This window comes from Botryllus schlosseri, chromosome 15 (genome assembly GCF_051294905.1).
Source record: "Botryllus schlosseri isolate E-star chromosome 15, Bs_hap1, whole genome shotgun sequence".
NCBI classification, from domain to species: Eukaryota; Metazoa; Chordata; class Ascidiacea; order Stolidobranchia; family Styelidae; genus Botryllus; species Botryllus schlosseri.
Window position 1 is genome coordinate 15,308,451 of NC_137250.1, and position 27,908 is coordinate 15,336,358.

The 27,908-nt window shown below is 41.8% G+C and overlaps 2 protein-coding genes across 2 annotated transcripts; one reads left to right on the forward strand and one right to left on the reverse strand.

Annotated features, from left to right (window-relative positions):
- LOC145456702 (N-acetylgalactosaminyltransferase 7-like) lies at positions 1-27,656 on the forward strand. The gene is made up of 11 exons (XM_080334804.1): positions 1-286; positions 5,142-5,572; positions 8,798-8,970; positions 10,045-10,255; positions 12,459-12,641; positions 19,432-19,549; positions 21,301-21,423; positions 22,384-22,488; positions 22,564-22,677; positions 24,613-24,846; positions 26,118-27,656. The coding sequence occupies exons 1-11, from the start codon at positions 188-190 to the stop codon at positions 26,250-26,252; spliced, it is 1,926 nt and encodes a 641-aa protein (XP_080190930.1). The 5' UTR covers positions 1-187; the 3' UTR covers positions 26,253-27,656.
- On the reverse strand, positions 14,701-18,645 carry LOC145456703 (uncharacterized). The gene is made up of 3 exons (XM_080334805.1): positions 16,618-18,645; positions 15,744-15,908; positions 14,701-15,263 (listed from the first exon to the last, which is right to left on the reverse strand). The coding sequence occupies exons 1-3, from the start codon at positions 17,545-17,547 to the stop codon at positions 14,736-14,738; spliced, it is 1,623 nt and encodes a 540-aa protein (XP_080190931.1). The 5' UTR covers positions 17,548-18,645; the 3' UTR covers positions 14,701-14,735.
- Positions 27,657-27,908: the final 252 nt, after the last annotated feature.

A 27,908-nucleotide genomic window follows, 5' to 3' on the forward strand; every position in this document is an offset into this window, starting at 1 on the left:
CATTTGCAACGCATCGCCGTTCACGGATGCGGGTTTTCGGATTTGCTGTACAGTACATTGGCTTGAAAAGACGAATTGAAAGTCAGGTCTGTCTGCTCTCTGTGGCGAACTGGTGAGGCATTTACGTTGTGCGCAATTCGGAAGATTCAGTAATTAACTCAAGAATACTTCTCGAAGACGAGGCATCATGCGCTTTCGCCCGTCAAGCGCTATTAAGGGTATTTGCTTCTGTTGCGCTATTTACGGCATTTACCATCTATATGCATCTGGGACCATATCTGTGCAAGTAAGTGGGATTGGACAATTCATTACTTACACTGCAGCGTAATATTGTATTATCTAACTTAACGAATCATGCCGAAACCCTATACCTGTATTCTATAATCTAGAATCCATTCCAGCTGGTGTGTTCCAGTGATGAGCTGTCCGGCACCAGGGTGAAGTTAGCCCTCAACGATTTTGCCCTCAAAGTAAAAATTACCAACTAACATACTCACGACAGCATGAATCCAAAGGATCACAATTTTTGAAATATCGACCATGATCGGTAAATTTCAAACGCCACAGGTAGTATTTTCATGATATCAAACCAAAGGATTGGCCTACAGCAAACCAAGAATGATAATATTTTAAGGGTTGATTATGGTAATTCAACCTTGACATAACCTTATATATTTCGCTTGACGTAGCAAACACGATGTGCATATCCCTATGGTTACTGATGCCACCACAAATTAACATGATCGCTCTACAGTGAAAGAAATAAAGAGGGTCGAATCTTGAAATCAGAACGAATGAAACTTTTACCTAGCACACTAATCACACACCGAGTCTTGACTTCTGACAGCAACCTAATAGGGCCAAGATCCGGGGATGAAGATTCTCTGTTTACACAAATTAACATGTACGACTGAGTATTGTTTTATTTACTGGAAATGATAACGTTCTCCCGAACTGTGTAATTGGATTATCGCTCGAGTGGCCCATATATCGCGCATCGCAAAATGAAACAGTAGCATGGGTATCTGGGTCAGTGCGGCTGATGGTTGCATCGGAATTGTTTCTCGAATGATGTTTCAGAAAACGGATATATGTCATTGTATTGATCCTAATGCAAAGAGTGATGTTTTCTCGTTCTGTCACTTTACCAGATCATGGATTTTTTTATATTTATTTTCATAGGCTATTTGCTATTCACCTAGATTCCAAGACCGCTCATTACACGACTGTAAACAAACAATTCACAATCGGGAGAAATCTGTCTTTATAATTTGCTGGCTGCTTTTCGATTTGCTCGCAGAGTAGCCTATAGCAAACGTTTCTGCGTCCATAAGATTATATTTACATTACACGCATCATTGCACAGCAAAAATAAAGAGAAACTGACTTTTTCATACACCGATGTTATCTTTAGGTCTTCATTCCAGGACTCCATCCCAATACTCTGTTATCTTCTTTGTCTAAACAGAGAATCTTCATCCTCGGATCTTGGCCCTATTAGGTTGCTGTCAGAAGTCAAGACTCGGTGTGTGATTAGTGTGCTAGGTAATAGTTTTATTCGTTCTGAATTCAAGATTCGACGCTCTGTATTTCTTCCACTGCAGAGCGATCATGTTAATTTGTCTTAACAGAGAATCTTCATCCTCGGATCTTGACCCTATTAGGTTGCCGTCAGAAGTCAAGACTCGGTGTGTGATTAGTGTGCTAGGTAATAGTTTTATTCGTTCTGATTTCAAGATTCGACGCTCTTTATTTCTTCCACTGCAGAGCGATCATGTTAATTTGTCTTAACAGAGAATCTTCATCCTCGGATCTTGACCCTATTAGGTTGCCGTCAGAAGTCAAGACTCGGTGTGTGATTAGTGTGCTAGGTAATAGTTTTATTCGTTCTGATTTCAAGATTCGACGCTCATTATTTCTTCCACTGCAGAGCGATCATGTTAATTTGTGTAAACAGAGAATCTTCAGCCTCGGATCTTGGCCCTATTAGGTTGCCGTCAGAAGTCAAGACTCGGTGTGTGATTAGTGTGCTAGGTAATAGTTTGATTCGTTCTGATTTCAAGATTCGACGCTCTTTATTTTTTCCACTGCAGAGCGATCATGTTAATTTGTGTAAACAGAGAATCTTCATCCTCGTATCTTGGCTCTATTAGGTTGGTGTCAGAAGTCAAGACTCAGTGTGTGATTACTGTGCTAGGTAATAGTTTTATTCGTTCTGAATTCAAGATTCGACGCTCTTTATTTCTTCCACTGCAGAGCAATCATGTTAATTTGTCTAAACAGAGAATCTTCATCCTCGGATCTTGACCCTATTAGGTTGCCGTCAGAAGTCAAGACTCGGTGTGTGATTAGTGTGCTAGGTAATAGTTTTATTCGTTTTGATTTCAAGGTTCGACGCTCTTTATTTTTTCCACTGCAGAGCGATCATGTTAATTTGTGTGAACAGTGAATCTTCATCCTCGGATCTTGGCCCTATTAGGTTGGTGTCAGAAGTCAAGACTCAGTGTGTGATTAGTGTGCTAGGTAATAGTTTTATTCGTTCTGAATTCAAGATACGACGCTCTTTATTTCTTCCACTGCAGAGCAATCATGTTTATTTGTCTTAACAGAGAATCTTCATCCTCGGATCTTGGTCCTATTAGGTTGCTGTAAGAAGTCAAGTCTCGGTGTGTGATTAGTGTGCTAGGTAATAGTTTTATTAGTTCTGAATTCAAGATTCGACGCTCTTTATTTCTTCCCCTGTAGAGCGATCATATTAATTTGTGTAAACAGAGAATCTTCATCCTCGGATCTTGGCCCTATCAGGTTGCCGTCAGAAGTCAAGACTCGGTGTGTGATTAGTGTGCTAGGTATTAGTTTTATTCGTTCTGATTTCAAGATTCGACGCTCTTTATTTTTTCCACTGTAGAGCGATCATGTTAATTTGTCTAAACAGAGAATCTTCATCCTCGGATCTTGGCCCTATTAGGTTGCTGTCAGAAGTCAATACTCGGTGTGTGGTTAGTGTGCTAGGTATTAGTTTTATTCGTTCTGATTTCAAGATTCGACGCTCTTTATTTCTTCCACTGCAGAGCGATCGTGTTAATTTGTGTAAACAGAGAATCTTCATCCTCGGATCTTGGCCCTATTAGGTTGCTGTCAGAAGTCAAGACTCAGTGTGTGGTTAGTGTGCTAGGTAATAGTTTTATTCGTTCTGAATTCAAGATTCGACGCTCTTTATTTCTTCCACTGCAGAGCGATCATGTTAATTTGTGTAAACAGAGAATCTTCATCCTCGGATCTTGGCCCTATTAGGTTGCCGTCAGAAGTCAATATTCGGTGTGTGGTTAGTGTGCTAGGTATTAGTTTTATTCGTTCTGATTTCAAGATTCGACGCTCTTTATTTTTCCATTGTAGAGCGCTCATTTTAATTATAAAAAATATAATGGTGGCATCAGTAACCAGAGGGATGTGCAGATCGTGTATGTTACGCCAAGCTAAATATATTAGGTTAGGTCAAGGTTGAATTACCATGATCAATCCCTGAAGTATTATCATTCTGGGTTAGTTGCAGGCCAATGCATTGGTTTGATTTCATGAAAATACTACGTGTGGCGTTTAAAATGGACCGATCATGGTCGATATTTCAAAAATGGTGATCCTTTGGATTCATGCTGTCGTGAGTATATTAGTTGGTAATTTTTACTTTGAGGGCAAAATCGTTGAGGGCTAACTTCACCCTGGTCTGTCCGGCTGACATTTTGGTACAATAGGGGCTATTGCCTTGGAAATTCCTCTACCGGGAATGTATTGTGAAGCTTTCATGCAGAGATTCTGTAGCCTGCTTGAAGCTTGAACCATAACTTATTGTGCTATGACATCATATTAAATGATTCTTCTTCCTTCGATACACCGCAGATATGCCACATGAAGGAATGTTCCCCATGACTACAGATCACGCTATTTGATAGCTCCTCTTATGGTCAATGCGCATCGGTGTACAGTAGGCTACATCTATCTGCCCCAACCTCACTGCATTTAATTCAGTTGCTATATGGTGGGACTCTATACATTTTTCTCAGTCATGCTTTACTTGATAACTAGGGCGTTTTTTTTTGACATGTCAAAATTTGTCCAAATTTTGTCAAAATTGTAGCGTTAGGTCAAAATTTGTCAGAATTTTTCATAAATCAAAAAAATTTTGACTTCTACATTTTGTTTGTATCGTAGATTTTGCACTGTCGGTGAACTTATAATTTGATATTTTACCGCTTTTAGCCTATTTTATAGGTCTACCGTTGTAAACGGCTAATCGTCTGCCCATTCTGAATCATAAACGGTCAAATAAAACAAATAATAGGTAGACATGGTATTATGGTATTATGGTCAACGTACCGCAATATCCTAACTGAAGAAAGACTTCTTGTGTATTGCATCATTCTTATATTAAGAAGCGCATGATGAAAAATTGTGATGTAGACAACATTGTCAGAATGAAGCAACACAGTGTGTCACCAGCACCGGCACTGTACTCACAACTTGAGTGTTGTCAGCCAACAACTCCTGCTGTTGAACATCCTTGGCAAGCTTCTTAGTAAGGACGTGCACTTTCTACCCAAGAATGTAGGAAAGTATCTCTCGTTGTACTACAAAATATTTTAATTATTTCTACCATAATACATATTGTAACTCAAAGGGCCAGATTTCGTTAAAATAGTGTATTTTTTCATGTAAAAAGTTGCCTGTTGCTAAGCCAAAAACGTTTTTTCAGGCCAAACTACTTCGTTAGGACAGTCAGTTCCAACCAGAAATGAAGATAAGTGGTACAATTTTAACATTATGTGGAAAAACACCTAATTTGCATACGTTAGGTCAAAATTTGGTCAAAATTTTCTTTTTTTCTGGTCAAAAAAAAAAACGCCCTATTGATAACTGAAGTTTTGCAGGCACGCTTCATGGTGTGGAATTTTGATTGTAATGTCTTTTCTATATTTTTTACACTTTATAATCTGTTTGAATCCCTTCAGTAACTCCTGGCAAGACGTAGCTACCAAAGAAGTCTTTCAATTATAATATTCGTATATTTGCAAGGGATTGTGTTATGAAAGCTAACTTTCTAATAATGCCGTCAATCATTGACTCAGTCAATCCTCGTTTCACAGAGACCTCCGAAGAGGCAAGGCGTCTTATTTGACGAGCTGCTTGACTCCGATGGAAAACCGAAAAGTAAATTTGGGTCAAATATCGACTTTCCAAACATTGCCGGGGTGGAAGTGGATATGAAAAACGGGGTTGTGAAAAGGTTTGAGAAAAAAAATCCGATGCAAATCGTCCCTGCTCCAAAGGATTCTGATTGGGACAAAGACGAGAGTTTGGATAAATTCCAACCTGTCCTAAATTGGAGAATACCGGGTAATTACGAGCCAACAGACTTACCCGCGCGTACCGGTCCGGGAGAGTATGGCGTGAAGGTGTCCCACACTTCACAAGAACAACCCGCTGTCGATGCAGCCATAAAGGAATTTGGCTTCAATATGGTTAACAGCGATAAAATATCCTTGGATCGTTATCCGAAGGACTTGAGGCATCAAGAGTGAGTATATGTGTATTTCCATGTCATTTTATAGCAAACTTCCTCCTTCCAAAAATGGGTAACACGGAAATCTTGATAGATTGTGAAATTATACTGTGATGCCACAACGTAGGCTTATCCCAATTTCCGGTACTGCTTTTTAACATCTTGTCCCGAACGGTTTCACCAAAGGCCCTGCTTTTTGATATTGGTTTAGTCAACATGTGCATAAGAGCGAAAAATGAATGTCACAACCCGGGACATGATGCACTGTGTTCCTCGTTGAAGTCAAAAGTACGTGGAAAGTTGATGTTGAATGGTCGATCAAATTTATTTTTATCAATGGGATTCCGGCTATCGGCTTCATTTGGTGGAAAGCTTGTAATTGCATCCCTTTTAAATAGGAACTAAAAGCTTCAACAAATTGGCTTGCGATCCTGCTCCAGCTTTGGTTTTTAACACCTCGGATTTGGCTATGGTCTGGTGCAGGAGTCTTGAACTCAAATTTGCTCGCGGACCGATTTCCTTGATTTTGATGATGTCGCGGCCGCAGTAATAAATATACTGGTCTTCAATGTCTTTAAAAGTAGGGAAGTAGGCCATATTTGACGAGACCTTGCAGAATGACATTCTGCACCCATCATGAAATTGTCATTTACTATGTAGAAGTGGAAAATAATCACATATTTAAATATTTGAATTGAATTGTTGTACTTGCTTTCGACCCGGGTCGAGTGTTTGAGACCCCTGGTTTAGTGATACTTGTAAGGAATGTTTCGGGTTAGACCTGCTTTTGCAGCTAGATGAGATACGTATCTTTCACTCCATTGCAAACTCCACTGCAATCTAGTGTGTTAACATACTGTGATGTAAAGGCTACGCATCAGGTTTCAACTCTTGCTTTGAACAGACCAATGGGCTGTATCATGAAGTCAGACGCATTGTTTACGGCTAGCACGCATACTGTAATACTGGCCAAGACCTGCACTGTAATGATATATAGTACTGACCAAGAATATGCCCTTTCAAAATCATCTAGTGATGATAGGTATTTGATGCATTGTAATCCTTTGTCGCCTTGATTTTGTCAAGATCATTGCTAAAAACTACTCGGTCCATTTTGTTTCGCAACCCGACACTGTGCTCTTAAAATTGAAAGTATAATGTGGGATAATGGCTATTTACCCCCATTAATGTACTAATGTAGACCTGCTCCTATGGTTTTCTTTTACCATTGTGACTGTGTTCTGAAGTGCCCGAGGCCGTAACTTTGTACAATAGAAATGGGATTTTGAAAATGCAGTTGTGAATTTCTTGGATCTTCACGGTATAACGTGGGGATGGTGTGAACCTCTGAAAGGTTCAGGTTCGTGTGAACGTGAACCTTTTTGGAAGGTTCTGTGTAGGGATGGTGTGAACGTGAGGTTCACGTTCACGTTCTGTGTGTGAACCTCAGGAATTTAGACGTTCACGTTCACAAACGAACCTTGGTAGGTTCTGCACTGTGAACCTTTTTCATATATTACAATTTTTCACGCCATTTTAACAGCTTTGGTTGAAATTCTTTGCATGTCAACTTCGGACAACTCTCCGCATGACACTGACATCATAATAATGCAACACTACACAAGCATGCACCATACCAATCTCAAACAATTTAGTTGATTTGTTACAATAGTTTGTTCAAAATATTCCACTTTCCGTTCGTGAATATTTGGTGACTCTCTGTTGTGAGCTTGACCTGCAATCACACAACATCAAGAATGAAATAGGCTACTCTACATCTGGGATGTCAGCGAATGATGCTTATTCAAATAATCTGTGAAATTGATGTAAAGAATACATCGTTGTCTAACGTAAAAAATCTAGCAGGCGTACGGGATCTATCTTGATTTGATATGTTAACTGTATCATAAAAACAAATCCTTGTGATTGAGGTGTTGGCTACTGTAAAACTTATTTTTTGGGTAATGTCGGTAGCAAGTATAGAAACCCGTTAACATTCTGCTCAATGTCATTGTAGCAATAGTCAGACGCCGAATACATAGTCCGGTCTGTCCTAGACCGTTAAGGCGTAAGCTTATATTCCCTTGCAAGTCCTCGTCTAAACTGTTGGCAGAGCGATGGAAGATATTGATGTTATTATAGCATTCAATTGGTCCAGTTGATTCATTAAAATGCGTTTAAAATGCAAGCATGTAATTCAGCATTGTTGCATAATTTGGCCTGAGTCGTCGCTAGGTACATTTTAATATCACTTCACTGAAAAGCAGAAATAGAATTAGCAATATAAAGTCACGTGACGTCATAAGGTTCACGTTCGCGTTCAAAAAGGTTCGAGTTCACACGAACCTGAACCTTTTAGGGGTTCACACCATCCCTAGTTCTGTGCGAACGTGTACCTATGACGTCACATGACGTCATATTGCTAATTCCAACCCTACATTTCAGTTAAGTAACATACAAGATACCCGGCGACGACTGAGGCCACATTATGCCAAAATGTCAAAGTACAGGCTGACTTTTTGAACATCTCCAAATGTATCAACTTGGGCAATCAAATGCCATGTTAATTCCATAAAACAAAATCTTCCGTCTCTTAGCCAACAATTTCGACAACGACTTGCAAGGGAATATAAGCTTACGCCTTAACGGTTCAGGCCACGCCGGACAATGTATTTGGAGTCTGACTATTGCTACATTGATATTGAGAAGAGTGTAAACGGGTATCTATGCTGGCTTCCGATATTACCCTCATAACCAAGTTATACAGTAGCCAACACCCTAATCTCATGGATTTGAATTTTATGATTCAATGAACATATCAAATCAAGACGGATCCCGTACGCCTGCTAGATTTTTTACATTAGACGATGTATTCTTTATATACATTGTATTGATTGGTTGAATAAGCATCATTCGCTGACTACCTACATGTAGTGTATTTCATTCTTGATGCGTGATTGGGGGTCGAGGTCACAGCAGAGAGTTACTAAATATTCACAAACAGGATGCTGAATATTTCGACCAACATGAACATTACAACATGAAGCAAATAAAAGATGTTATAATGACGTGAAAAATTGTATTATACGAAAAAGGTGCACAGTGCAGAACCTACCAAGGTTCGTTTGTGGACGTGCACCTCTAAAATTTTAAGGTTCACACACAGAACGCGAGCCTCACGTTCACACCATTCCTAGTGTACCGTACGGTACTTGATTAAAATGCTTTTTTTATTTGAAGGTGTAAACACTGGAGCTACGCTCCAGAAAAAGATCTGCCCACAGTGAGCGTTATTATTGTCTTCCACAATGAAGGATGGTCGACTCTAGTAAGGACGGTCCACTCTGTGGTTAATTTCACGCCTGCAAGTCTACTTGCAGAAGTTGTGATGATTGACGACCGGAGCAACAAAGGTGGGCTACCGTTTACATTTCACGTATAAATGTTCCATATGATTTGTGAATATTAACTGCGACACAGAATCGGTGTTTCATCGTGAGAAATTTCTGATGTTATGACTCTCATTGGAATAATTACTCAAGATAAGGCTCACTCTACATTTACGCATCATTTCAATAGACGCTCCAGTTATATTCACTTTTTGTTACTTTATTTCATGTTATTCACACTGTAGGCTACTCAACTCGCGGTAGTCTCAAGTGCTGAAGGCATTGAAATACATATAGCTTCAAATTCAGATAATTAATTGAGCTGAATTGCGAAAAGTTCGATCTAACAATTAACATTCGCGATAGCGTAACTTTCCAATATTAAGGTCGAAATAGTTCAGCTGAGCTCATGTTTATACACATGAAATAGGTTAACTTTTAGAGCGGGTGTGGTCATTATATGCATCATGAGGCTACATAGTAAAGATTGGAAATAGTTTGGTAGAACAATTGCGGCGTTGTGATGTACGCTAAGTTCAAAGTAGACCATAAACCCTGTATTGCAACGCAATGCATAAAAATATGTCCGAATTTCCTAATCAATTTAAAATTTGATGTTTCCTCCAACTGCTTGTATTTTGCAATTACCACATAAAATTGTGATATATTTGCTGGGGTTGCCCAACATATGAGCATGCAACACAATGGAAAACGACAGTTCAGCATGGGACACTTGAGTATGCGTCACTTCAGCATGTGACTTAATAACCCAAAAACTTACCTTAACCCAAAACATAGCCCTGAAATTAACCCTTATACATATCCTAACCCTAACCCAACAATAAATCCAACCCTTATCCACCCCTAACCTGTAATTTAACCCGCATGCTCATGTGTCGCATGCCCAATTGTCGCCTGCCAAAGAGTCGCATGCTCATATGTCCACGGGCCATTTGCCGCACCAATAGGAAATCTGACACAGGCTGGCGGTTGAAAACCACTGGTCTATCCGTCATGCTGACGTGACCTGTTTTAAAAAAGGGTTTGACCTCTGTTCCGATGACAAATGTAGATAGGTGAAATATTATCTTTTATCAGAGCACCTGAAGCAGAAATTGGAAGACTACATTTCCAGATGGAACGGGATCGTGAAACTGTTCCGTAACGAGCGTCGGGAAGGCTTGATTCGAGCAAGAAGTATCGGCGCCGAAAAGGCCGTGAAAGGGAAGATCTTGCTTTATCTGGACGCTCACTGCGAAGTCGGTTATAACTGGCTGCCTCCTCTTATTACTCCGATAGCTTTGAACAGGTCTGTTGAACATTGATGCCAGATGGCCTTTTTGCTGGATGTGTAGTGAAGATTATCTAGAGCAGTGCTCCCCGACCTTTTTCTGTTCGCGACCCACTTTTCATCCAAATTTCATTGTGCGACTCACCATGAGATGTGACAACTAATGAAAACGTAACTCACCTCGCAGTGCGTTGGTTTTTTTGTGGTATTCGTGGGGTTTTTCGACTGGGATGGTCATTTACACCAGGCCGATATTCTTTAACATGATGCCATAGCTGCCGACTTGTATCACGGCACGACCCACTTCTAGACTTATTTAAGACACCGTTTACGGAGATCAGATGGCGAGGGGGAGCCTGGATTAACCTCCAACACGTGAGTCGTCCTTGGCCGTACTCGAACGTGCAACCTATTCGTGTTGCAGCTGTGGAGCACCACGCTTTCTCGCCATGCATAATGTGGACAAGAATCAATACCACGCATAATAACACACTGTCCAATTTCGCGCTCCAATCAAAATGACTGTCCCGAAAATCTGTCCATTAATTATTGCCAGCACAAATAAGGATACGTGGCGATTATGGGCTCGAAAACAATTCAATTTAGAAGATGAGAACGTGTATTTGCTCGTCTAATCGTGAGAAGATAAGGTGCTTGGCATAACGAATAGGAAACTGTAACATTTCAAAAATTCCGCGACCCACCGTTCGGGAAGCACTGATCTAGAGCAGGAGTTCTTGAACTTTTTTAATCGCCGACCCCTTCAAGTTTTGTGGGCGGTTGCGCTTACCCTAAATTTTCAGAAGCTGGTGACTGGGAAGTTGTCACATCAAGCTCAACTATTACATGTCTAAAATAAGATAACTAAGGACTAGACAAGGAGTCACAGTCCAACTCGCGATGTCATTTCCAATCCCAAAGGATATGTTTTTGTACTTTCTTGGTGACGTATTGCCTTTTCACGGACCCCTTAATACGCAGACCTATAAGAGGTCATAGGACTCCAGTTTAAGAACCCCAGATCTAAAGATTCTCTTGTAGTCATTAATGATACTCGAGTACAAGCAGAAATAATGCCTACTGGAATGCCAGTTACAAGTAGAAGTGACAATTTTTGAGACATGCTGCAACAGCTTGAGCAGCAGTAGAAAATGAAGGTATGTATACTAAATTACTCTGGTAAATAGTTGAAGAAGTAGGTTGGACAAGGCATTATGCAAAGTACTCAAATGGGCTTTGCCTTTTTGCACTACTTATTCAAGTGAATAAGCTTTTAGACTACTCCCACTTCTACCTAAAGGTACACTCTTCACTTTTGTTAAGTAGAAGATCGTTTTTCTGATAAGTTTGCATCATTACGAGTGAAATTGTCATGACAACTGAAATAGCTTCTATATTACGAGAACAGAATAGCAGAAGAAAGTTCACCTAGGTATTTGCATTGTCATTTTACAATTTTCCGTGATGGCGCTTCATTAAATTCAAAACCAGCCACCTCTGATTGACTTGCAAAAGTACGGGATTTCTCAACTAATTCTACTTTTTGAAACTATTCAAGTACTTTTGAGACCTCTCACTTTCTGCCTCTAGTCGAAGTAGTTTTGTATACTTGTACCTTGTAATTGAGGTTGAGATTTCCGGTATATCTTCTACTTCTACTTGATTAGCAATGCTGAGATTGCTGACTACCTCAATCACCTCGGGTGAGAAGCAAAACCTATTAGTTATCCAAAGAAGTAGAGTTACTTTGAGACGGTGCTGACCGTCTTCAGATTTTTTTTTGATCTCAGGTGCGAAGAAGCTCGCCGTGAGCTCACAAGGATAAATTGATGAGTCTCTATTTGATACTTGATTGACTGTTGAGGTCTGTGGAAAGAATTCAGCCAACACGTTCACAGATAGTCACTGCCTCGCTGGTGGTATGCAAGTAGACCTGTGTAATTTCAAGGCCTGGTCAGAATTGCTAATATCAGAAATTGAGGTTGAAGATATGGAAATGTACTCTATTAAGTAATTGAAATAGATTTAGAAAGTATTAGTTGCAATTCGCATCTTGATTTAGTAACGGGTTCAAAATTAAAAAATAGACTTTTCCGTGGTCTTTGCGCACAACACATCATGTTGCCTGTTGTTTAAGACATGTAAACTGCACCAATCCAGAAGAATTACGAATGTAAATTATGCTCTGGCAACGATCTTGACTTATTTCATCGCCTCACAGGAAGGTCTCCACTGTGCCGCTGATTGACGTCATTAACGGACGCGATTATACATTCACGAGCCAAGCGGGCGGGAATCTCGATGGGTTTGCCAGGGGAGCTTGGGACTGGAGTATGCTCTGGAAAAGAGTGCCGATCACCAAAGAAGAAATCAACCGCCGAGCTCACAAAACCGAGCCCTACAGGTAGGTTGTGCTGTTTTTTCGTTGTGTGAGTACACATTTTGGAAGAAATATCATTTTATGAGGTGGATTACTGGTAGGCAGCAACAGTGTAACACTCTGGCCTTTGGTGTATTAGAGCTCACCAGTCCGGCTTTGCAGTGTTCTGTATCAACATCGAATCAATGTATAACGGACTGAACCATGATTGACTTGAATATTGTTGTATTGCCATTAGGCTACGCACTGATTAGAGCTATTAGAGCTCATTTCATCCAAGAAACATTTAGCAGACACATATTTTTAGGTGGACAAAGTAAGAGTGGTTTTGGAGATTTCGAAGGGCATTGATTCCGAGTATGGCCTTAGTTTTTTAAAATTGGCTCTACTTTTGGAGATAATCCATTTGGGAATTTTGACTAAAATCTCATATTTTAGCTGTATGGGCTGGATAAAAAGTCGGCTCAGTCGTACTATAAAGTTCAGAAATTCAATCTACTTGTCATTTCTACACACTGAAGACTGTTTTAAATCAAAATACAGCAGCAGCAGCATCATATTTATGATTTATCATAGTTGGGACTTTCACGGATATCATGTGCTGCATAAATAAACTCCAATCATATATATGAGTATGAGAATTTACATAGATACTCAAATAACGTTACAGTAATTCAATCAGTTTTACGTCAACCACCTATTGTAAATTCTAAATAATCTGCTGAAATATGATATTAATAATTTATCGTGAAAAAAAATTGTTTCTTGTACGAATTTCGCTTGTAATCAATTTACTGCAGTTTTGCAAAAGGTTCCAGCAATAGTCAGCCACAATATATTCATTTCATCTTTCACTTATATGTCTTGGAGGAAGCTTTCCCCTTGCTATTCCCTCTAATCAACAAGCTGATCAGGAAATATATCAAAATGCCTGAACAGGAAGTGAACTTTGATGCTCATGTCTGCTCCAAGATTTTCATATGCAGATACCAATTTCCGGGCCAACTGTTTGTAGTTGGGTGCTTTGTGATCTTCCAAAGAGTTTTATTTACAACATCCTAGAAGAAATTCCATGCACTGAGCTCTTTCTCTTGATATGAAATTGGAATATTTCATCCGTATCGGTAACTGAGGTCCATCAAAGATACCAGGTTTAAACTTCTCTTTTGATAGGGATACTAGGAATCCCACTTTGTTGGCTCAGCCGAAAAATATCCATTTACAAGTCGAGAGAGATGTGACGCATATGAGTATTGTAGTTAAGCTTTCTAAGGACAAATTTGATTGCTGTTTGCTCCTCATTATGGTAGAATGACCATTTGGTACTGGAGAAAATACGTTTCTGTTGTGTAAAGGTGCAATTTTTAGGCTTGACAAACGGCTTTTTTGACAAACAATGGCAATATTGATGGAATAACTAAGGACGACGTGAGGGTTCTTCATAGTCAATTATCTATTTATGTGCAGTATAAAAGTAGAAAATGGTTCGATTTACTTGCTACCAAGTGAAATCTTCAGGGGTAAAGGGGGTATAGTAATTTTAAGCATTTTTAGGGCATAAGTATCTTTTAAACTAGAGCCAATCTGTCAAAACTAATGTGATAGTTGTAATCAGCAACCTTGAAACTCCAGGAACACAGAAGTGCTGTCAATTTTTTTTTTACATGAAACCAGCAGGCATGCACCCTAGATACTATTTATTGATAAAGCAGTTGAGTACACCATGCAGTAGAGTACACCATAAACCACAAGTGCTTAGCCACCTCTGCTTACGTTCATATCAAGGATGCCATCCTGGAGTCCACTCGATCACCATTTCAAAGTTAAGAACTGTATTTCAAACTGTAATGCTTTATAAAACCACAGCACCAACACAGGAACGTGAAAATAATCACAGTAGCAACAGTTGATTGATAACATCCGAAGTCCGGTAACAATGTATCAATCGGAGCTTCATTATCACTTCGACACGCTTTTCCCAGGTCTGAAAAACAGTGGGGCTCAACAGAGAACCTGGCAGTATTGTCCTGTTGACCGGCAGTTTGTTTATATGTCATAAATAGGGAGGCCGTAGCCCTGTGTGTGTAGTATCGAGGCCGTAGCCCTGTGTGTGTAGTATCATGTGTGGCCGCTGGCCTGTGGACCGGACAGAACCCGGCAGTTGGCGCAGTACTTGGATACCGGGACGTATTTCTTTTTGCCTGGTGGAAGTCCCATCTGAGGCGTGTGCCACATTAAACAAGTCTGCCTTCCGGCAGCTGCTGCGTCTGCCATCGCCGTGTTATACTTTTTGAGCTCGTTATTCAACGACCAAAGCAACGCGTCTCTCTGGTGCGCCGATGACTTGGCAGGCTTCGGTAGGTCTGTTGGCGTACTTCCTTTGCTCATTTTACCATCCGATTTCGGCGTGAACAAGTTCATGGGAGACGTGGCGCTGTCCAAAACCCTGTCGAATGCAGACGGGGGCGTGTAGGACCGCGATTCTTCCACAATGTCACCCATGACAAGTCTGCTGCCTGCTTTGGTCAATGCTTTGAACGCGTTGGGGCACAACACTTCGTTGTTGAAACCGAGCATCTTGGATATTGCTTGCAGTACTTTGTCGTGGTCGCTCAACGGCCCTTCTTCAAGAGTGAACGGTAATATCTGGAAAGAATTTATCATAAATTTTCCATGCAATTCTCAATAACATCGCATGGGTAGCTCAACAGCCCTTCCTCAAGAGTAGGTAAAATCTGGTAAGGATCGCAAAATTCCCATGCAATTCTCAATAACATCACGCAGAGTTATTTACCATACGATTACCTAAAATTTCTATGTGAGTTATGTGGTATTGTTGTTTGATGAGGCATGAAGATAATGCTGTCAGTTAGGAATGCTTTCTTCACAGACAAGTGCCTCGGGCCGCATTACGTAATTTTACTGTAATAACTGCACAGAAGTGCGTAGATGAATCTTCCTCATGCAAGTATGTAAATGATGGCACTACCTTCTTTTCAATATTCTTTGCTCACAAAGACTTGAAAATGTCGGGTCTATCGTTGCATGTCTGCATGGGTTGCATATTGTTTTGCAGTTCGCAGCAGTAATGCTTGCGATGTGTAGCGAGCAGTAGGGTATATATACCTGCAGTTTGTATGTCCCCGCGTCTTTGTCGAATATAACTCGCAACGCTGTACCGGCTTTGATCAAGTCACAATCGTGTATTTCGCTCGGTTCCACGACGATGAATTTGTCCTTTACTCCGTCTGGACCGGAGACGGACTTCACGCAGACGTGCTCTTGAAAGCGCTGTGGAAATATTGAATTTTAATCAGTCCCGAAATTAGATCACCAGTTACTTGTGGAATTTGGAATTACGGTTCATGGACTTGATGGTACATGAAAGTTTGCGGTGGACTGCAACGTCTGCTTGGTATTTGTCGCCTCTATCACCTCGATAACTGATAAGAATTGATAATAATTCGTGTAACTTGAGGATGAGGATATACAAACTGGAGGTCGAGCAATTATCGAGGGCGATATTTGGAACTTTCCCGATTATCGATATTGGTTTATGAAGGCCGATATTTTATATGTAAGAAAATTCAGAATATTGGAAATTCAATGCCCCGTGTTCTCAATCTCAAGAAATCCACGACGCAAATCTACCTCTACCGGACTAATCTGCAATTCTGTATAGCGTTTCGCTTTTTGGGTTAACCCAAATATCAGTGACTGTGCACAATTGAGAAATAATTCTTTTTAATTTGCAGTTTTCTCGTTTTTATAGGCAAAACAAGGCCTAGAATACTAACTTCTTTACTTGCACATTGCTACTTCTATGCGAGTAGTAATTTGCGACATACTTTGACTCGAGTACCAACAAAGACTACTTAGACAACCTCTGCATAAATCTGTGATATCAACATTATCATGTCACTGGTAATTTTTGTGCCACTTTTTTCATTGAAACAGCTCTGTTGTGCGATTACAAAAACTGCAAATAAACGTTGTTTACCTGAAGAACGCCGTTTTCGAGTTTGTTCTGAGCGTACACCCTTTTCCGATTGGAGCCGCCGTCGTTCGACAAGTCGTGAAACTTCCAACCCCGTCCGGGGCCATATTTCCTCTTCCTTCTTTTCCCCGATTTATTCGACCCGCTCGGCGTTTCCGGAGACGTAGTCGATCCGGACATCGAATGCGGCGTAGACCCAAATAAAGGAGTCGCCGAGCCGAGACCACTGTCCGGCGACATGTCCGTTACGTTTCTCAAGTCCAAGTACTGCGGACGGTCCAGTGTCGACGCTCTCCAGTTCGTGCGGTCTTCCGCAAAGTTTTTGCTTTCTGTATCGCTGGGAGTTGTTTGAATCGGGTGCTGTCGTGCTGCTTTTAAATACAAGTATGCTTTGTCGTTGAAAAACGATGCTGCGCTTTTAGGCTCTAAAGGAGTAGTAGAGCTAGGCCGTGTCGACACGTAGGTCCGTTTAGGTAATTCAAGTTCGTGTATTCGAGGTCTCGCGTCCGCGCGCGCGTTTTGTATTCGGGCCGCGGAATATGCGAATACTTCTTCGTCAGACGGCGTGCGTCGAGACGGATTGTCTGTGTTAGCCGCGGGCTGCGTCTGCTGGCTTAGCGTCTGCGCTATCGCGGACATGGCGTGTCGGATAGCTCCTTCTGTGGACTGTATCACGGAAGACTTGTTTGTGAGATCGCACGGCTTGTCGAAAGTTGCGTAGTACGCGGCCATGTCGCTCTTGAACTTGAAGTGCGACTTGCGGCCTTCGCCGGTGCTCCCGTAGTCGTAGGCTTTGAGGTCGTCCGAGTCGTCTTTTTTCGATTTCACGGTTAGATCCGTGGGCTGGTTTTGCGGGCTGCCGGTGCCGCCCGCCATGGATGATAAATAATAATATGATGTAACAAAATCTGAACTCACGAACACAATACACATTTGAGTCAAAATACAAGCGGATTTTGCAGAATGAATAGTCTACTTGTCGGCGCTGGAGATTACCGGACATTATACAGAACATATTGTCTTCCACTACGACACTTCATTTCGTCGCTGATGCTTTTGTTATCTCCTGTTACTGCACTGTGCGTGCCTAGTGCATGCATCATATTTACTTTGTTCTAAGCCAAAACAGCAGTATCTTCTCTCTGTATCGCGTTCTTATTGTGATTTGAATCGATGAAATTGTTAATAAACTGAATGAATGGAATGGTGGCCAAATCAGATTATATCGTTTAGACTTGTTTGTAACGTTGATGATCGAAAGTTTGCGTCGCTTGGATAATAATCTATATTGTATCGTAAAGCGAAATCTGAATGCGTAAAATCCCCAGCCAAATGATATTAATCAGTACTGGTAATCCTGAATGTCTTTCCGTTTCCGGTCTATCCATTACCGTTTCATTGTTTCTCGTTGGCGCGATTGTTGCGAAATATTGTAATTCACCTTTCGCCTCGCAATGGAATTGGCAGCGCGCGCCTATGACTCATTCTCAAAATACGGCCTTGTTTGGGCAAGACTTCGCATACAGCGCTGTTGACGTGTAAAGTCTATACGGCCGGAGTATCTCTACCGTTAATTTCGCCGTAAACGCGACTCTCGAAGACCTGACTTAATTGAAATACACTAAAAACATGCCGGACAACGCTGCCGTAGCGTAACCTGTGTTATCGCAATATGGCTTTGACCCGCCGTTCATATATTTTGGAATGATCTACGACTTGCGTTACATTCTGCTTACTACCAATCGTTCAATTCAACCCTCGCTATTAATCCTGTATTATCGACAACATAGTTCACTGGCTGTATTTATGATGACAACATCGTTCGTAATGTAAGTTCTACGAAACTGCTTCAGTCGCGTTGTTTGGCTTCGCGAACATATCGATTTTGGCACTCGTTATCCTGAAGAAACCACGGTTATGATCGCTACTTATTATTACCGCGTAGGCCTCACTGCAGCCAGTTGAGTAGTAAGTCCCGAGCGCGTCCGCGCGAAAGCTAGCTACGTTATCTTGCTAATTTTATCAATTGCCCCTGTGTTGGACGCGCGAGCGTGTGTGCCGCAGGCGCGAGCCGCGGCCGTGTGTGTGCGTCCGTATTTTTCAATTTATATCACACCAAGCGTTGCCAGCGCGTGACGACTACCTTTTACCTTATACGGGCAAATCTCGCGATGCGAGAGACTATACGAGGCGTCTGAGCGGGGAAAGATGTGTTGTTGCCGATAAGTTGCAGTGAATACGAGATCTGGTTACTGACACGTTTGTGTTATGCTTTTGTCTGGCGCTGACTGGGATGTCGACCTTCCGCTTTCGCGTATCTAGTTTCATAACCTCCGGCCGTGAGTGGGAAACAGTGGTATTTTGAAATGCATCTCGCGTAATTACCATGTTCACCACGCAATCGGACTGTTGTCAAGTCACGTACAGTTTGAAACGCAGTTGCGATTTTCTTGTTCATCGACACGGCCTGCATTTCTTCCAACAGAAATTATGTGGTGATGCGCCTTCGTAACATTTTATTGCAGTTCGCGCGACTGCGTGATCTATATTGTCGTCAAGTCTAGCTGGCGTTTTATAAAACACTTTCTCCCATTTGTGAGATCGCAGTACGCAAATGCGACAAGCTGCAGTTCCTGGAATTTGCAATTAAATAAGTGACTTTGTCGCGTCGCGCTAGTTTCTGGCGGTAATGAATCAGATAATATGACGGAGGCTTGTTTACTTTCGGGTTGCCCCAGTTTTGTGACTCCATTCCGCTGTGGAAATACATATGCCTTGCGGTCACTCTTATTAATTATTCGACCCCCTTTGTTTTAGGTCCCCTGCGATGGCCGGTGGTCTGTTTGCGATCGAGAGAGATTATTTCTTCGAAATCGGCCTCTACGACCCCGGGTTGGAGATTTGGGGCGGCGAAAATTTTGAGCTGTCCTACAAGGTATACGATTGTTTCTGTATGGTCCTGCAGTCAGATTCGTTGTTTGCAATCGTACTTACTGATCGCTTTTGCTGTTCAAAGATCCTATCCAGTTGCTGTATGCTATTTTCGGGAATTATACGTGATCCATAATATTCACGACTTTTTCATATTTTAGTAGCACGCAAGTCTTTCAATGATGGGCGAAAGATCAGGTCATTACGACATAACTTATTCGGTAGCCTGCCCCGACATATTTCACGGGATTTTTTGCGAACACATCGCTGTTTAAAGCCGACATTCTGATGAAATATGGGTCGATGACGTCATCTCATCATTATGCGCGTCACCGTCGGCGATCTACCGAGGACAATCAAATGCCACTGAAAGTTTAAAGTTTAATGTTGTAGCAATGCTGGCAACAAACAATAAAAACTTCAATCAAACTTTAAGCTGGGAAAAATCGAGTACCTTTGCGATTCGATTCCAAATCACGTGCTAGGCTTCGAGCGTATAGTATTACGACGTCATAATAATATGGATAATTTGGAAATTCGAATATTTTTTTATTGAAATTTACTTTTTAGCGACCACAAACAAAATTTGTTTGTTTTATTGAGATTGCGATGCAATCTTTTTCGACCATACCCATTTCATTGCACTTCGTGACAATTCTCTCAGAGAGTCTCAGTTGATCACAGAATTGTCATTTCCGTTAACATGCGTGCTGCGTAGCTTTGTATTGCACGATTCCGATGCTGTGATGCCAACAATTTGGCTTTCAAGGCTTCCACGCCGGGAAAAATGTATCGAAACTATAATTTTCGTTGATAATATAACTGTTAGTGATGAGGACTGTATGATTTTGGTAATCGCAAAAATGGTCTCTAACTCTTCTGCTTTAATCATTGCAATTAATACTCTATTAGGATTCACGTTCTCAAATCATTATGTCCAGTCCTAGTTGAAAGTGGAATTTTAGGCAAAGTATTAAAATTTTGCTTGAATTCGATTTCAAAGACGAAATACCTCCGCCAGTCTAAGGGCAGAGACCATAAAGTTGGATGATCAATAAAGTCGATTATCGCGTTCGTCAGGATTTAACAACCCAGGATGAAGTAACCCGGTTGATCGCAGCGCGTTAAGTTAGTTTTTACCTCCTGATTTAACAAACCGGAACAAATTATAGATAACTAGTTATCTGTAAAAACTGCGTACACTGTAACATTCCTGCGCGCAGATATCTCCGATAATGACCGTGACGACAGTCTCCAAGGTAATGGCTTCACCAAACTATCAACGAATTTTGTATACCCACCATTGCAGAGCGATATCAATATTCTGTAAACCGTTTCTTCGCTGTACCGTACTGATTACACGCGACTTTCAGGTCGCGATGATAATACTTGTATCAATTACAGTCGCTGTATCTTTATCAGCGCGCTGCCATTTCATTCAACAAATTGGCAACTGACAGCTAATAACGCGTTTTCGCATTATGATGCAACACCACTTGATTGAAAACTCGGGACACCGCGAGTAATCATCGCGCGTAACCTTATCCGACTTTATGCGTCGCGATTAGCATTCTGCCGGATCAGCTAACTTTATGATCTCCGCCTAAAATGCGTCCCAATTAGCAGTTTTTAATCACATGATTAGTATTCTCCCGGATCAGCTAACTTTATGATCTCCGCCCTTGAGGTTGCTGGAATTCTGGCTCTTTGAACCCGAACATTTGAATGTGTCATCCCGAAATGTCTGCTGTTTAGATCTGGATGTGCGGCGGCGAGGTGCTGTTCGTGCCGTGTTCCCGAGTCGGACATGTGTACCGTCTTCCGGGGTGGAGCGGCAACCCTCCGCCGGATTACGTTCCGGCCAACCCGAGTTTGAGGGTAAGCGATATCGAATTTCAAGAAGTCCGCCTTTACTTTATCGAAAATTGATGGGAAGGCGCGGGGCCATATCGTCGTGTTGAAATTGGATCGAGTGCAGTCGAGCAAAAAATTTCGTAGTTTGGTCTTTCAATTTTCCACATTTCAAGCAGTGATAGTGAATGAAGTCATCCTCGGTACTCAAGTAGGAGTAGTAACGTCGCAAATTTCTAATTTACAAGTAGCGATTTCCGTGTAAATAAAAATAAATGTATTCTAGGTCTATAGTTTTGCGTAAACAAATGTAAACTGAAGTGGAAGCAGTCTGGAATCTTAACCACATGAGTAAGTAATGAAATCAGACTAAACCTACTTTAGTACTCCGAAAAAGTTGAAGTAATATCAGGCTCGGTGCGCTATTTCGCGTGGCAATGCTTGTGAAGTGGCTAATATACGAGGAAAAGATGATTCGAATTTTTTATGACGTGCCTACTTCAACGAAACTTCATTTTCTCAAGATATCAATAGCGACTTTGATCTGTTGTTTGCGGTACCCATGGTGCTTTGTCGACTACAATGGTCATTTACACCAGGGCGATATTCTTATTTTTTTGATTCCGTTACTGCCCCGACTTGTAGCACGGCCCACTTCCAGGCTAAGGTTCTCTCGTTTTTCGAACTTTGTATTTACTCTGTGTGGCGTCATAATTAGCGATACTGATTATTGTTAAACATAGTTAATTGGATACTGCCACAAGAATAATTATACAGGTCGTGATGAAGATTTTTCGCAAGGAGCCATATCTTATGCCCAAAAGAGCCATATATGGCTTGCGAGCCATAGGTTCCCGACCACTGCTACACGCTATCTCGCCACGACTTCGCGACTTTGATCTGATTTAGCTTAACTGCAACGCTTCAGTCCTTATCTGTGTTTTGGTGCATTACGTAAACACACACTGACAAAGACTCCGTACGCAGAATTACATTCGGGTCGTGGAGACCTGGTGGGACGAGTACAAGGACTACTTCTACGCCAGCCGGCCCGAAACCATCAACATGCCGTACGGGGACATATCCGCGCAGGTGAATTACCATTGTCGCGCTGAGTTTCGTTTTCGATCGTGACGTCGTCATCGTGCGCGATTGTTTCGTTGCCAGGTGAAGTTTCGTCGCGACAATAAGTGTAAAAGTTTCAAGTGGTTCATGGAGAACATCGCTTACGACATACCGCAACATTATCCTCTGCCGGCGAAAAATAAAGAATGGGGCGAGGTTTGTACGCGTGCGCCGTTGTTGGCGTTTTCGAATTGTCTTTGTGTCATGTTAGGTTTGTTCTTAATGCCGGTCGCTGTTCGATTAGAATTTAGATTACTGAATTCGAACACTTTGAAATTTCAATAAGTTCCGAATTAAGAGAGAGGTACAACAAACCATCAATTTCAGTTCATATCAAATCTCACGGGCACGAGAATTGCAAGCGTCTGTACACTACGCTTGGCTTGTTTTGCACTATACAGTTCTACTGAAGCATTTTTAACGAAACCAGAAATTATATTAGAATTAAAAGGGAAGCGCAGAAACAGTTGGCAAATGATTATAATTGGATTGCCGGCATTAGTTGTTCCAGTCTGCCAGTATACCGTGTCTGCTAATCTCGGAAAAAGCTAAACAGCTACTAGCAAAACGCAGATGGTACTTGATAAATCTTGAAATTTGTGGCCGACGCGTCACGCTTTTGATTACAAAAATACACGGCAGCGGCGCTTGTAAGTCGAATTCGGAATTGGCGACATCGAGTCGAATATCATCGCGCGAATCGAATCACTGTTTTTGAGCGAGAGACTGACGGGACTGTAAAATACGGTGTCCGGTCAATACCGAGAAAACCATTACCGAGAATGCCATTACCGAGAATGGACACCACCGAAAATGGACATTACCGAGAATGGACATCACAGAGAATGGACATTACCGAGAATGGACACCACCGAGAATGGACATTACCGAGAATGCAATATATGCAATGCAGGCATGTTATGCATGTGTACAGGTCGTGTGAGTGCATCACGGCGTTGTCACACTCGGTATCGATGCTCAGGTATAAATTTCTCGACAAGGTCAGTCCCAGTAAGCTATATTCTTGACATTGGCCATTCTCGGTAATGTCCATTCTCGGTGGTGTCCGTTCTCGGTAATGACCATTCTCGGTAATGTCCATTCTCGGTAATGTCCATTCTCGGTAATGACGTTCTCGGTGGTGTCCATTCTCGGTAATGGTTTTCTCGGTATTGGTATAGAACCGTAAAATACCCGAGTCATACCGCTCGCGCATTTGTATTGTGTTGTGTTCACTTTGTAAGGGATTCGTCTGTCGACACGGTTATTGCGAGCTGTCAATCAAAAACCGCTCTCGCCCTATGCCCTATGGGAATATGCAATGTCCTACATCAGCGGTGTCAAACTCGATTTGGGGTCGCGGGCCGGGCTAGACAAATCATGCATCAACGTTACCTCCGAAGCCATACCTTTGTTTTTCAGTGTAGTGATTCGTTATCGTGCCTATACATGATACCTATTGCAGTACCATTACGGATCACTGGAGTTCTATTCTAGCAACGTCTTTATTCGCAAATTATGGAATTGACAAGTTGTATACATTCGTGCAAAGATTAGTCGTTAGAATACAGATATAAAGTACTAAATTAGTTGTTTTAACTGTCGGGTCACGACGATATAAGTTGACGTGTTTCTACGCTTCCCTTGTTTTAGTCACAATGCTGCGATGTGTATGCGTTGTGATGAGGAATATAATCGAATCGGCCGTGATTCGGATCGAACAGTCGTGATTCTAATTGAGTTAGAATTGGAAGTTCCCGTCCAGATTAGAACCGAAGCAATAGCAATTAGAACCAGCGATGATACGAATCGAACTATTCGTGATTCACATCTTTGTCTTGGTTCGAACCGAACCCGTTATGATTCGAATCAAACTTTCGTGGTTCGAATTCATTTTGAATTACTGTTTCGAATCTTCCATCCGAACCGAATCGAACATCGGTGATTCGTATTGCCCGCCCGGATTCGAGACGACCCAGTCGCAATTCGAATCAGCACCGAACCAGATATGATTAGAATCGAACTATTCGTGATTCAAATCTCGGTTTCGAATATCCCGTGCGTGGCGTGATTTCGCGCCGTTCCCTTCAGGTCCGGGCGATCGGGACCGACAACTGCCTGGACAGTATGGGCCACAAAAACGGCGACGGGGTGCTCGAGTACTACTACTGTCACAGGATGGGCGGCAACCAGCTATTCCGCCTGTCTGAATCGAACCAGCTGGCGCAGTACGACCAGTGCGTGACCACACAATCCAGGTTTTCCGACAAGATCACGCTGGTGCATTGCGACACGACGCAGCACAAGGAGTGGCATCATGACGACGTGAGTGGAATCGCGCGGTCACGATGCGAGTTATCAATCGGGCTGAGTGTAATGAAACGTATTCATTAGGATTTAACAACCCAGGATTAAGGAAAATGGTTGATCGCAGCGCATAAAGTTACTTGATATCTCCTGATTTAACAAGCCGGAACAAACTATAGGTAACTGGTTTTCTGTAAAAACTGTGTACTCTGCGTAACATCCCTATACACGGCAATATTTCCAATAATGGCCGTGACGATTGTCTCCTAGGTAATGGCTTCATCAAACAATCCGGTAATCAACGAATTGTACACACCATTGCAGAGCAATATATCTATCAATATTCTCTGATCCATTTCTGCGCTGTACCGTTCTGATCACGCACGACTTCCATTTCGCGATGATGATAAATAAATATCTTCATCAGCAGGCTGCCGTTTCATTCAACAAATTGACAACCGACAGTGAGGAACGTGTTTTCCGATTATGAAGCAACAGATAACGCCACTTGATTGAAAACTCGGGGCACCTCGAGTAATCATCGCTGTAACCTTATCGAACTGCGTGCGTCGCGATTAGCAGTTTTGATTCAGACGATTAGTATTCTTCCGGATCAGCTAACTTTATGATCTCCGCCCCAAAGAGTTAATCTTTCAACGTGAATTGTAGTTTCGATATTATTTTCCACTGCGGAAGGATGTGAACTTCGGTTGGTCGCATCGAAACAAACATCTTGTACAGCTACCCACGTCGTGATCAATCCTCAGTATTGTCACGAAGTGCAAGCAAATAGGCACGGTCGTAAAAATGCCATAATCTTTAATGTGATGCAGAACTGGCATTATATTATTTGTGGTCGCATAAAAGGTACATATTTGAAGTTTCCGCATCATTCATACTGGTTTGACGTCATAATGAGTGATACTGTGCCCAGCTCTAGTTATTAGAAGAAGGAAATGGGCCGTGTAAACGTGCTCCTTCCTTCTCCCCCCGTCTGGCTACGCCACAGGACACCTCGTTTAGGCCGATGCTTTCAAATGCTATGTTTCGTGAACCCTTCAGCGCGTTTGCTAAGCTGAGGTCGTTACTTTGTTTACGCTGCAGACATGTGTTTGCTATCCTGTTTGTGAGTATAGTAATATCAAGCGCCTGGCCAATATGTAGTCTATAGCTGTGTAATCTATTTGTGACAAACAAAGTCCATATCGTCCCAGAAGCTGGATGGGCAGGCCAATCGCTGGGGTATATCTTATTGGCTCTTGTATTGAAATAATGATCATGAATTACAGGAGAAGAAGTCGTTGATTCACACGCCCACCGGGAAATGCCTGGATCGAAGCGACACGATCCATACTGTGTTTCTGTCGCTTTGCGACCCCGCAAAGCTTACACAGTTATGGGAGATCAACAAGGTCGGGTCTTAATACAAATACGGCGGGAAATTCCTCGGGTTTTGACGACACCTTCTGAGGAACACCTAAAGACTGGTCCTCCGGTCCAGCGTGGGCGTAGTTGCAGTATAGTATTTATTCGATTCATTTACAGAAATGGTCGCCAGTCGACAAAATTGACAGTGTCATTACTGTTGAAGGGACGTTTCGCTCTACTTATGATGTGGTCTAAAATTGAAGTGGAGATGGGATATCTACAGTACATACTTGTCGGTTGTCTGCGTGACTTGTTAGATCCCGTCGAGAATGTGAGCGATTACGCGTGGCCCCGGTACCACAAAGATATACCGAGTGGAATTGTACATTTCGTGAATACCCTTTAGCCGCAATAACTTGCGCCAAAAATGTTTTTCACAATTTCGACTTTGCTTTGAGGCCACATCATATTTAGAGCGCATTTACATTTTCGATTTTCTGCGATACAAATGATATTGCAGTGTTTATATTATCGCGCGGTGTTCGTAGACAGTATCACTATATCGTTAACGGAATTTGTAATCCTTTCAATTCAATCTTCCGCGTCGCGAATGCTAGCGTAGTACTTATATTTATCATTCGACATAGACTATTTTGCCAAAAGTGTCACGTTGTTGTTCCGTCTCCTCTGTCGCAGCCAGAGAAACGTTAACCAACGAATTGACGGGTTGATTCCGTTGTGACGACACAGTTTCCAGCGCCCAGGTGACATTTGAAAGCGGTACGACGTAGCCATCCCGTTCGAGCTCAGTAATTGAACACGGAAAATCGTGAGAGGGTGCAGTATCAAGACAACATTGTCTTTTACCTTCCGTGCAGCGAACTAGATGCATTTATTTTTTATTCTGTTATGCGTTTACTACTGTCATCAAACTTCCGAGCGATGCAATGTTTCGAACTTCTTGTAAGCGAAACCATGTCAATATTTTGCGCAGCCTTTTTACGTCAACCTCCCGCAGTTACTGCGTTCTGTCACCGGGAAAAAATTTGCATCCCTCGATTGGAGTTACGGATTTTGTACGATTTTCTGTAATCTGAATCAAATTTTATAAATGCGCCTGCCGGCCCACCTTTCTAAACCATGTTTATTCTAGTATATTCCTTGCTTCGGTATGTATTCGACGATTTAGCGTTTGCACTTACCGTGACTTACTATTGAAGCTATGCTAGAAACGAAATAACGCAGGTAGGCATCACATGTACCTCGAAGTTTACGATCTATAACTGATATATTGCCTATTTAGTCCTGTGTCTAGCCTACTCAATTATTTGAGAACGCAACTTTAGATTGGATTGAACTTGACATTCTGACGTATCCTTTTATGCATGTGTATGACAAAGTTTATTATTTAGTTCAGTATGTCGATGAATAAGATAATTATATAATGATTTTAATTTCAATTCTATTAGTTGACTTGTTAAGGTTCTTATTTCGGCTACTCCGGCGCCTACGATATCCTTCTACCCGTTCCAACTTGACGGCTGTGTTGTCCTTCATAATCTGGTTATGTTTGTTGTTGTGTGTCTGTACTATGTAGGCAGAGTGTAGTGTAGAGTTAGGGGTGGTGGAGTGAGGCTAGGGATGATGATACGATACTACCTTCATAGCGCAGCGCTATTGCTGTGCTGGACAGCGTGAAAACAGTCATTTAA

What these genes read in the sequence shown, in the direction of transcription:
- LOC145456702 (XM_080334804.1), top strand. Translation starts at nt 188, where the DNA reads ATGCGCTTTCGCCCGTCAAGCGCTATTAAGGGTATTTGCTTCTGTTGC. An exon ending in CTGGGACCATATCTGTGCAA is followed by an intron (nt 287 to 5,141) that starts GTAAGTGGGATT and finishes CTCGTTTCACAG; the next exon opens with AGACCTCCGAAGAGGCAAGG. An exon ending in ATTTTGAGCTGTCCTACAAG is followed by an intron (nt 19,550 to 21,300) that starts GTATACGATTGT and finishes TCTGCTGTTTAG; the next exon opens with ATCTGGATGTGCGGCGGCGA.
- LOC145456703 (XM_080334805.1), bottom strand. Translation starts at nt 17,547, where the DNA reads ATGTGTATTGTGTTCGTGAGTTCAGATTTTGTTACATCATATTATTAT. An exon ending in TCGAAAACGGCGTTCTTCAG is followed by an intron (nt 15,909 to 16,617) that starts GTAAACAACGTT and finishes ATATTTCCACAG; the next exon opens with CGCTTTCAAGAGCACGTCTG. An exon ending in CGGGGACATACAAACTGCAG is followed by an intron (nt 15,264 to 15,743) that starts GTATATATACCC and finishes AATTCTTTCCAG; the next exon opens with ATATTACCGTTCACTCTTGA.